At 44.3% G+C, this 12,038-nt stretch overlaps 1 protein-coding gene across 1 annotated transcript in view; it reads right to left on the bottom strand.

Annotated features, from left to right (window-relative positions):
* Window positions 1-381: 381 nt before the first annotated feature.
* LOC147082071 (uncharacterized) overlaps window positions 382-12,038 on the bottom strand; it is an 84,504-nt gene continuing 72,847 nt past the window's right edge. Inside the window, exon 3 of the mRNA XM_085980480.1 lies at window positions 382-1,158. Coding sequence (XP_085836606.1) covers window positions 544-1,158 — 615 coding nt within the window. The 3' untranslated portion in view covers window positions 382-543. The remainder of the gene's footprint in view (window positions 1,159-12,038) is intronic.

The following is a 12,038-nucleotide window of genomic DNA, read 5'->3' on the forward strand; positions in this document are numbered from 1 at the left end:
GACTCCCACACCACTTACTGGATCTGTCTCCGTTCACATTCCCAGGGGATCATTGGACCTGAAAAATGTGGGGACTCTCGCTCATTCTGGTGGGTGAATGGAAGGTCCCATTGTGTCTTCTACACAGGTCAGTAAATACTGCCAGCCAGGATTAGTCAGGACTTGTGGGTCCTATCTGACCCCAAATTGCGTCAAAGGTTAATTTGCGATTGTCGTTGAAAGTTAATTATGTTATTGCAAAATAATTCAGGGAATCTCAGCTGAAATTAAGAGGGAGGATCAAGGACAGCAGTTCTTAAAGGGCCGCAGCAGCACCCCCCCGCCCCCGACAGTCATAAGTCAGCTCTCGTCTTACAGACATCAAGGACTCGACACACTGTATGTTGGAAACAAAGCTTATTTACTTGACATATATGCAAAATATTAAGCTCCAGCCCAGCTCGAGTGGGCCATTCACATCAGTATCAACAAACCCCAACCGCCAGAGTGAAGATCGCTCAGTCCTGGATGTGATTTAACAGCAGCAGAATCGAACCACTCCCATCAGGCGTGGACTTGCTGGTGTGTTAGCAGGCGGGAGGAGCGAGTGAATCCCTTCCCACACACGGTGCAGGTGAACGGCCTCTCCCTGGTGTGGGCTCGCTGGTGCGTCAGCAGGCTGGAGGACCGAGAGAATCCCTTCCCACACACGGTGCAGGTGAACTGCCTCTCCCCGGTGTGGACTCGCTGGTGCATCAGCAGGCGGGAGGAGCGAGTGAATCCCTTCCCGCACAACATGCAGGTGAATGGCTTCTCCCCGGTGTGACTGCGCCGGTGAATCTCCAGCCTCGAGGGGTTACTGAATCCCTTCCCGCACTCACCACATTTACACGGTCTCTCCCTGGCGTGGCTGCGCTTGTGCCTCTGCAGATTGGATGATCGGCTGAATCCGGGTCCACACGTGGAATACGTGTGCGGTTTGTCTGCGCTGTGATCGCTGCTCTCTCCTTCCATGTGCAAAGGCCGATGATATTCAGGTCCTGATGGATCGAGTGACTCTGTCTGTTCTTGACGTGATGTTTGGTCTGAGCTTCCTGTCTGTAAATGCTCCATTTCTAAAACCCTGTAAAAGGAGTTTAGAAAGGGGGTAAGAGGGAGAATGTTGTAGGATAGAATCATAGAATGGTTATAGCATGGAAGGCAGCCATTCGGCCCATCGAGCCCATGCCAACTCTCAGCTAGTCCCACTCCCCCACCCTTGCCCTGTAGCCCTGAATTTTTTTTTTATCCAACTCCCTTTGGAAAGTGGTGATTGAATCTGCCTCCACCACCCTTTCAGGCAGTGCATTCCAGATTCTAACCACTCACTGCGTAAAAATGTCGACTTTGTTTATTTTGTCAATCACCTTAAATCCGTGTCCTCTGGTTCTTGACCCCTCTGTGAATGGGAACAGTTTCTCTCTATCTACTCTGTCCAGACCCCTCATGATTTTGAACACCTCTATCAAATCTCCTCTCAATCTTCTCTGCTCCAAGGAGAACAACCCCAGCTTCTCCAGTCTATCCACGTAAGTCATTCCTGGAATCATTCTTGTAAATCTTTACTGCACCTTCTCTCTAAGGCCTTCACATCCTTCCTAAAGTGTGGTGTCCAGAATTGGACACAGTACTCTAGTTGGGGCTGAACCAGTGTTTTATACAGGTTCATCATAATTTCCACACTTTTGTACTTTATACCTCTATTTATGAAGCCCAGGATCCCATAAGCCTTTTTAATCGCTTTCTCAACCTGCCCTGCCACCTTCATCGATTTGTGCACACATACTCCCAGGTCTCTCTGTTCGTGTACCCTCTTTAGGATTGTACCATTTAGTTTATATGTCCTCTCCTCATTCTTTCTACCAGAATGTATCACTTTGCACTTTTCTGCGTTAAATTTCATCTGCCACGTGTCCACCCATTTCAGCAGCCTGTTTATGTCTTCCTGAAGTCTATCACTCTCCTCCTCACTGTTCACTATACTTCCAAGTTTTGTATCATCTGCAAATTTTGAAATTGTGCCCTGTACACCCACATCCAAGTCATTAAGATATATGAAGAAAAGCAGTGGTCCTGGTACCGACCCCTGGGGAACAACACTGTGTACCTTCCTCCAGTCCGATAAACAACTGTTCACCATTACTCACTGTTTTACATACATACGTATGAATTAGGAGCAGGAGTAGGCCACTCGGCCCCTCGAGCCTGCTCCACCATTCAATAAGATCATGGCTGATCTGATTACTCCACATTCCCGCCTACCCCCGATAACCTTTCACCTCCTTGCTTATCAAGAATCTATCTACCTCTGCCTTAAAAATATTCAAAGACTCTGCTTCCACCGCCCTCTGAGGAAGAGAGTTCGAAATACTCACGACCCTGTGTGAGAAAAAATTTCTCCTCATCTCTGTCTTAAATGGGCGACCCCTTATTTTTAAACAGTGACCCCTAGTTCTAGATTCTCCCACAAGAGGAAACATCCTCTCCACATCCACCCTGTCCAGACCCCTCAGGATCTTATATGTTTCAATCAAGTCACCTCTTACTCTTCTAAACTCCAGCGGATACAAGCCTAGCCTGTCCAACCTTTCCTCATAAGACAACCCACCCATTCCAGGTATTAGTCTAGTAAACCTTCTCTGAACTGCTTCCAATGCATTTACATCCTTCCTTAAATAAGGAGACCAATACTGTACACAGTGCTCCAGATGTGGTCTCACCAATGCCCTGTATAACTGAAGCATAGCCTCCCTACTTTTGTATTCAGTTTCCCTCGCAATAAACAATAACATTCTATTAACTTTCCTGACTACTTGTTGTACCTGAATACTAACCTTTTGCAATTCATGCATTAGGACACCCAGATCCCTCTGCATCTCAGAGCTCTGCAATCTCTCACCATTTAGATAATATGCTTCTTTTTTATTCTTCCTGCCAAAATGGACAACGTCACATTTTCCCACATTATACTCCATTTGCCAGATCTTTGCCCACTCACTTAACTTATCTATATCCCTTTGTACCTAGGGGCACCTTCACTATGAGGTCATTATGTCTCCTTATGTCCTGTACACAATTTACTTTCCTACCTATCTTTATGTCATCAGCAAATTTAGCAACCATGCCTTCGGTCCCTTCATCCAAGTCATTTATATAAATTGTAAAAAGTTGAGGTCCCAGCACTGATCCCTGTGGCACACCACACATTACATCTTGCCAACCAGAAAGTGACCCATTTATGCCTACTTTCTGTTTCCTGTTAGCTAGCCAATCTTCTATCCATGCCAACATGTTACTCCCTACACCATGAGCTTTTATTTTCTGCAATATCCTTTGATGTGGCACCTTATCAAATGCCTTCTGGAAATCTAAGTACAGTACATCCACCGGTTCCCCTTTATCCACAGCACATGTTACTTCCTCAAAGAACTCCAATAAATTGGTTAAACATGATTTCCCTTTCACAAAACCATGTTGACTCTGCCTGATTACCTTGAACTTTTCCAAGTGCCCTGCTATAACATCTTTGATAATAGCTTCTAACATCTTCCCGATGACAGATGTTAAGCTAACTGGCCTGTAGATCCTGCTTTCTGTCTCTCTCCCTTTTTGAATAAAGGAGTTACAGTCACTATTTTCCAATCTAATGGAACCTTCCCTGAAGCTCGGGAATTTTGGAAAATTAAAACCAACGCATCAACTATCTCACTAGCCACTTCTTTTAAGACCCTAGGATGAAGTCCATCAGGCCCCGGGGACATGTCAGCCCACAGCTCCAACAATTTGCTCAGTACCACTTCCCTGGTGATTGTAATTTTCTTGAGTTCCTCCCTCCCTTCCATTTCCTGATTTACAGCTATTTCTGGGATGTTACTTGAATCCTCTATAGTGAAGACCGATGCAAAATATCTGTTCAATTCAACTGCCATCTCCTTATTTTCCATTATTAATTCCCCAGACTCACTTTCTATAGGACCAACGGTCACTTCGTTAACTCTTTTCTTTTTAAAATATCTATCGGAACTCTTACTGTCAGTTTTTATATTTCTAGCTAGCTTTCTCTCCTTGGAATTTTTCTTTCTCGTTGGAATGTATCTATTCTGTGTATTCTGAAATATCCCCTTAAATGTCTGCCACTGCGACTCTATTGACCTCTCCCTTAACCTAATTTGCCTGTTCACTTTAGCTAGCTCTGCTTTCATGCCCTCATAATTGCCCTTATTTAAGTTTAAAATACTAGTCTTGGACCCACTCGTCTCTCCCTCAAACTGAATGTAAAATTCAATCATATTATGATCGCTGCTACCTAGGGGCGCCTTCACTATGAAGTCATTAATTAATCCTATCTCGTTGCACAATACCAGGTCTATTATCACCTGCTCTCTGGTTGGCTCCAGAACGTGCTGTTCTAAGAAACTATCCTGAAAACATTCTATGAACTCCTCATCTAGACTACCTTTGCCCATCTGATTTTTCCAGTCTATATAGAAACGTAGAAGATAGGAGCAGAAGTCGGCCATTCGGCCCCTCGAGCCTGCTCCGTCAACCAATGCGATCATGACTTATCATCCAAATTCAGTACCCTGTCCCTGCCTTCTCCCCATACCCCTTGATCCCTTTAGCCTTAAGAAATATATCCAACTCCTTCTTGAATATATTTAATGAATTGGCCTCTACTGCCTTCTGTGGTAGAGAATTCCACAGGTTCACCACTCTCTGGGTGAAGAAATCCCCTCTCATTCTTCCAAACTCCAGCAAGTATAAGCCCAATCGACCCAATCTCTCCTCATACGTCATTCCTGCCATCCCAGGTTTCAGCCTGGTGAATCTTCGCTGAACTCCTTCCATGGCAAGAACATCCTTCCTCAGATAAGGCAACCAAAACTGCACACAATACTCAAGGTGTGGTCTCACCAAGGCCCTGTACAACTGCAGCAAGACATCCTTGTTCCTGTACTCGAACCCTCTCGCTACGAAGGCCAACATACCATTTGCCTTCTTAACCGCCTGCTGCACCTGCATGCTTACCTTCAGCGACTGGTGCACAAGGACACCCAGGACTCGTTGCACTTCCCCTTCTCCCAAACTTTTGCCATTCAGATAATAATCTGCCTTCCTGTTTTTCCCACCAAAGTGGATAACCTCACATTTATCCACGTTATATTGCATCTGCCATGTTTCTGCCCAATCACCCAACCTGTCCAAATCATCCTGGGGTTTCTCGGCATCCTCCTCACAGCACACACGCCCACCCAGCTTTGTGTCATCTGCAAACTTGGAGATATTGCATCTAGTTCCCTCGTCTAGATTATTAATATATATTGTGAATAGCTGGGGTCCTAGCACAGATCCCTGCGGTACCCCACTAGTCACTGCCTGCCACTCAGAAAAAGACCCGTTTATTCCAACTCTTTGCTTTCTGTCTGCCAACCAGTTCTCTGTCCAAGTCAATACCTTGCCCCCAATCCCATGTGCCTTAAATTTACACGCTAATCTCTTATGTGGGACTTTATCAAAAGCCTTCTGAAAATCCAACTACACCACATCCACTAGTTCTCCCTTATCTATTTTACCAGTTATATCCTCAAAAAATTCCAGTAGATTTGTCAAGCACGATTTACCTTTTGTAAATCCATGTTGACTTTGTAGATTAAAATCCCCCATGATTATTGCCATACCTTTCTGACAAGCTCCCATTATTTCTTCCTATAAACTCCATCCTACCATGTGGTTACTGTCAGGGGGCCTGTACACCACTCCCACAAGTGACTTCTTGCCTTTATCATTTCTCATCTTAGCACGCAGGTGCAGCAAGCAATTAGGAAAGCAAATGGTGCGTTAGTCTTTGTTACAAGAGGATTGGAGTATAAGAGTAAAGTCTTACCGCAATTATATAGGGCCTTGGTGAGACCACAACTGGAGGGTCAAAGGATCAGGATAGTGAAACAGTTTGGGTGGAGATAAGGAATAATAAGGGGAAAAAGTCACTAGCGGGCGTAGTCTATAGGCCTCCTAACAGTTGCAACTCTGTTGGTCAGAGTATAAATCAGGAAATAGTTGGGGCTTGTAATAAGGGAACAGCTATAATCATGGGGGATTTTAACTTTCATATTGACTGGACAAATCAAATTGGGCAGGGCAGCCTTGAGGAAGAGTTCATAGAGTGCATTAGGGACGGGTTCCTTGAGCAGTATGTTACTAAACCAACCAGGGGGCAGGCAATCTTAGATCTGGTCCTGTGTAATGAGACAGGATTAATAAAAAACGTCCTAGTAAAGGATCCCCTTGGAATGAGTGACCATAACATGGTTGAATACCAAATTCAGTTGGAGGGTGAGAGAGTTGGATCTCAAACCAGCGCACTAAGCTTAAATAAAGGAGACTATGAAGGTATGAGAGCAGAGTTGACTAAAGTGGACTGGGAAAATAGATTAAAGTGTAAGACGGTACATGAGCAGTGGTGTACATTCAAGGAGATATTTCACAACTTTCAAGAAAAATATATTCCACTGAGGAAAAAGGGGCGTAAAAGAAAAGACAGCCATCCGTGGCTTAGTAAAGTAATAAAGGATAGTATCCGACTGAAAACAAGGGCATATAAAAGTAGCCAAATCTAGTGGGAGGATAGAAGATTGGGAAGCATTTAAAAGCCAGCAAGGAATAACTAAAAAATTAATTAAGAAAGGGAAGATAGATTATGAAAGTAAACTAGCAAAAAATATTAAAACAGATAGCAAGAGTTTCTACAGTTATATAAAAAGAAAATGGGTGGCTAAAGTGAATGTTGGTCCCTTAGAGGACGAGACCAGGAAATTAGTGGTGGGGAACATGGAGATGGCAAAAACGCTGAACAAATATTTTGCATCAGTCTTTACAGTAGAGGACACTAAAAATATCCCAACACTGGACAAACAGGGGGCTATAGGGGAGGAGGAGTTAAACATGATTAAAATCACTATGGAGGTGGTACTCAGTAAGATAATGGGACTAAAGGCGGATAAATCCCCTGGACCTGATGGCTTACATCCTAGGGTCTTGAGAGAAGTAGCGGTAGGGATTGTGGATGCATTGTGGTAATTTTCCAAAACTCCCTGGATTCAGGAAAGGTCCCAGCAGATTGGAAAACTGCTAATGTAATGCCCTTATTTAAAAAGGGAAGTAGACAAAAGGTTGGTAACTATTGACCAGTTAGCCGAACATCTGCGGTTGGTAAAATGTTGGAGTCCATTATTAAGGAAGCATTAAAGGACATTTGGATAAATATAATTTAATCAGACATTCAGCATGGTTTTATGAAGGGGAAGTCATGTTTGACAAATTTGCTCGAATTCTTTGAGGACGTAACAAACAGGGTGGATAAAGGGGAACTGGTGGATGTGGTATATTTGGACTTCCAAAAGGCATTTGACAAGGTGCCACACAAAAGATTACTGCACAAGATAAAAAATCACGGGATTGGGGGTAATATACTGGCATGGGTGGAAGATTGGCTATCTAACAGAAAACAGAGTTGGGATAAATGGTTCATTCTTGGGTTGGCAATCAGTGACTAGTGGTGTTCCACAGGGGTCAGTGCTGGGACCCCAACTCTTTACAATCTATATTAACGATTTGGAGGAAGGGACCAAGTGCAATGTATCCAAGTTTGCCAACGATACAAAGATGGGAGGGAAAGCAGTGAGTGAGGAGGACATAAAAAACCTGCAAAAGGACATAGACAGGGTAAGTGAGTGAGCAGAAATTTGGCAGATGGAATATAATGTTGGAAAGTGTGAGGTTATGCACTTTGGCAGAAAAAATCAAAGAGCAAGTTATTATCTAAATGGAAAGAAACTGCAAAGTGCTACAGTACAAAGGGATCTGGGGGTCCTGGTGCATGAAACACAGGTGGTTGGTATGCAGGTAGAGCAGGTGATCAGGAAGGCCAATGGAATCTTGGCTTTTATTGCAAGGGGGATGGAGTATAAAAGCAGGGAAGTCTTGCTTCAGTTATACAGGGCACTGGTGAGGCCACACCTGGAATACTGTGTACAGTTTTGGTTTACATGTTTAAGAAAAGATATACTTGCTCTCGAGGCAGTTCAGAGAAGGTTCACTCGGTTGATTCCGGAGATGAGGGGGTTGACTTATGAGGAAAGGTTGAGCAGGTTGGGCCTATACTCATTGGAATTCAGAAGAATGAGAGGTGATCTTATCGAAACATATAAGATTGTGAGGGGGCTTGATCGGGTGGATGCAGTGAGGATGTTTCCACTGAGGGGTGAGACTCGAACTAGGGGGCATAATCTTAGAATTAGGGGCTGCCCTTTCAAAACTGAAATGAGGAGAAACTTCTTCACTCAGAGGGTAGTAAATCTATGGAATTTGCTACCTCAGATAGCTATGGAAGCTGCGACATTAAATAAATTTAAAACGGAGATAGACAGTTTCCTAGCAGATAAGGGAATTAGGGGTTACGGGGAGCGGGCAGGGAAGTGGACGTGAGTCTAGGTTCGGATAAGCCATGATTCTATTGAATGGCGGAGCAGGCCCGAGGGGCCGTATGGCCTACTCCGTGTTGTGTATTTTGAATGTGTATTAGAATTGCCCACATGGGATACCGTAGTGGTGATTTGCAATGCACTATGGGAAATGTAGTGCATTGAGTGAAGAAGCACATTGTAAATAAAATGGCCGTTAACTAAACTCTCCACCCCGGAGTCCTTCTTAATTGTTATATAGATAAGGGTATAAAACCCCTTGAGACACAACAAAACTGGCGACGAGGACGACGGACTTGCGCATCATAGAAACATAGAGATAGGAACAGGAGTAGGCCATTCGGCCCTTCGGGCCTGCTCCGCCATTCAATGAGATCATGGCTGATCTTCGTCTGAGATCATAGCTGATCTTACCAGTTCAGTACCCCGTCCCCGCCTTTTCTCCGTAACCCTTAATCCCCTTAGCCTTCAGAAATATATCCAATTCTCTCTTGAAAATATTTATTGTATTAGCCTTCACAGCCCTCTGTGGCAGGGAATTCCACAGGCTCACCACTCTTTGAGTGAAGAAATTCTTCCTCATCTCTGTTTTAAATGATTTGCCCGCTATTTTTAGACTGTGGCCCCTGGTTCTGTGCTCCCCGGCCATTGGAAACATTCTCTCTGAATTCAGCCTGTCCAGGCCTGCCATAATTTTATATGTTTCGATGAGATCCCCTCTCAATCTTCTAAACTCCAGTGAGTACAAGCCCAAACTATTTAATCTCTCTTCGTAGGTCATTCCCGCCATTCCAGGTATCAGCCTGGTGAATCGCCGTTGCACTCTTTCCATGGCAAGAACATCCTTCCGCAGATGGGGCGACCAAAACTGTACACAATACTCCAGATGCGGTCTCACCAGCACCTTGTACAGCTGTAGTAAGGTATCCCTATTCCTATACTCGAACCCCCTTGATATGAAGGCCAACATACCATTTGCCTTCTTAATCGCCTGTTGCACCTGCATGCTCTCCTTCAGTGACTGGTGCACAAGAACACCCAGGTCCCTCTGCACTTCCCCATCTCCCAATCTATTGCCATTTAGATAATAATCTACCCTCCTGTTTTTACCCCCAAAGTGGATAACCTCGCATTTATCCACATTATAGTGCATCTGCCACGTATCCGCCCATTCCCCCAACCTGTCCAAATCACACTGTAGCCTCCTGACATCCTCATCAGAGCCCACCCCTCCTCCTAGTTTAGTGTCGTCAGCGAATTTGGAAATATTGCATCCAATTCCCTGATCCAGATCATTTATATATATTGTGAACAGCTGGGGTCCCAGGACAGATCCTTGCGGCACCCCGCTGGTCACTGCCTGCCACTCCGAAAACGAGCCGTTTATTCCAACTCTCTGTTTTCTATCCGCCAGCCAGTTCTCTATCCACGTTAATACTTTGCCCCCAATTCCATGAGCCTTAATTTTGCATGATAATCTTTTGTGTGGAACCTTATCGAAGGCTTTCTGGAAGTCAAGGTACACCACATCCACTGGCTCTCCCCCATCTATTTTACCAGTTACTTCCTCAAAAAATTCCAGCAGATTAGTCAAACACGATTTACCCTTTGTAAATCCATGTTGACTCTGTCCGATCCTTTCCCCATTTGTCAAGTGCTCCGCTATTTTATCCTTAATAATGGACTCTAGCATTTTGCCCACAACCGATGTAAGGCTTACTGGTCTATAATTCCCTGCTTTCTCTCTACCCCCCTTTTTAAATATTGGGGTAACATTAGCTACCCTCCAATCCACGGGTACTGTTCCCGAGTCAATGGAGTTCCGGAAGATGATCCTTAGAGCATCTGCTATCTCCAGGGCCACCTCCTTAAGTACCCTAGGATGTAGTTTATCAGGCCCCGGGGATTTGTCGGCCTTCAGTCCCCTCAACTTACCCAACACCATATCCCTAGAGATACTAATTTCTGTCAGCTCCTCCCTCTCATTAGTCCCTATGTTTGCCGATATTCCTGGGAGGTTATTTGTGTCCTCCTTTGTGAATACAGAACCAAAGTATGAGTTTAATTGGTCTGCCATTTCCTTATTCTCCATTATATATTCTCCCGAATCGGACTGCAAGGGACCGACTTGGGATTTTACCAGTCTTTTCCTCCTGATATACCGATAAAAGCTTTTGCAGTCTGTCTTTATGTTTGCTGCAAGTTTACTTTCGTATTCTATTTTCCCCTTCCTGATTAATCCCTTTGTCCTCTTTTGCTGTATCCTGTACTGCCCCCAATCTTCCGGTCTGGTGCTTTTTTTTGCCAGTTGATATGCCCTTTTTTTTGATTTTATGCTGTCCCTAATTTCCCTCGTTATCCACGGTTGAGTCACCTTTTTAGGTTTATTTTTATGCCAAACCGGTATAAACATGTTCTGGAATTCTTCCATTCTATCTTTGAATGCTTGCCATTGTCTCTCCACTGTCAATCCCCCCAGAAACACCACCCAATCAATCTTACCCAATTCCCGTCTCATACCCTCGTAATTCCCTTTATTTAAGTTCTGGACCTTAGTCTCTGATTCAATTTCCTCACTCTCCATCTCGACTGAGAGCTCGATCATATTATGATCGCTCTGACCCAAGGGGCCTCGTACAAGAAGATTGCTGATAAGTCCCTTCTCATTGCACAATACCCAGTCTAAAACGGCCTGATCTCGAGTCGGCTCCTCGACATATTGGTCCAGATAACCGTCCCGAAAACATTCCAGGAATTCCTCCTCCTCAGAATTTTTACTAATTTGGGTAGTCCAATCAATATGTAAATTAAAGTCACCCATGATGACAGCTGTGCTCTTATCGCACGCTTCTCTAATTTCCCTTTTTATGCCTTCCCTCACCTCCATATTACTATTTGGAGGCCTATATATCACACCCACTAACGTTTTCCTCCCCTTGCTATTTCTCATTTCTACCCATACAGATTCCGTTTCATCCGAGTTAATATCCTTCCTTTCCATTGCATTAATCCCCTCCTTTACCAGCAATGCTACCCCACCTCCCCTACCTTTTTGCCGATCCTTCCTAAATATTGTATATCCCTGGATGTTAAGTTCCCAGCCTTGCCCACCCTGCAGCCACGTTTCTGTAATCCCAATCAAATCATACTTGTTTACCTCTATTTCCACAACTAATTCATCCACCTTGTTGCCTTCAGGCTTGCTTTTTTCACACTCTCATTATGAATTAGTTTGGCCCTTTGTGTTTCTCTCCTTTGCTTATTGCTTCTCACCTTTCTACCATCTATTTCTGACTTCATATGACTTCCCTCTTTTCCACTACCTAGGTTCCCATCCCCCTGCCAAATTAGTTTAAATCCTCCCGAACCGCCCTAGAAAATATTACCCCGAGGACATCGGCTCCCTCACAGTTCAGGTGTAGACCGTCCCCTTGGTACAGGTCACTCCTCCCCAAGAACTGGTTCCAATGCCTCAAGAATTTAAATCCCTCTCCCTTGCACCACTGCTCAAGCCACGTATTTAGCTTATCTATCTTACTC

This window comes from Somniosus microcephalus, unplaced genomic scaffold (genome assembly GCF_052327205.1).
Source record: "Somniosus microcephalus isolate GS21.2 unplaced genomic scaffold, FLI_Smic_1.0 scaffold195, whole genome shotgun sequence".
Classification (NCBI taxonomy): domain Eukaryota; kingdom Metazoa; phylum Chordata; class Chondrichthyes; order Squaliformes; family Somniosidae; genus Somniosus; species Somniosus microcephalus.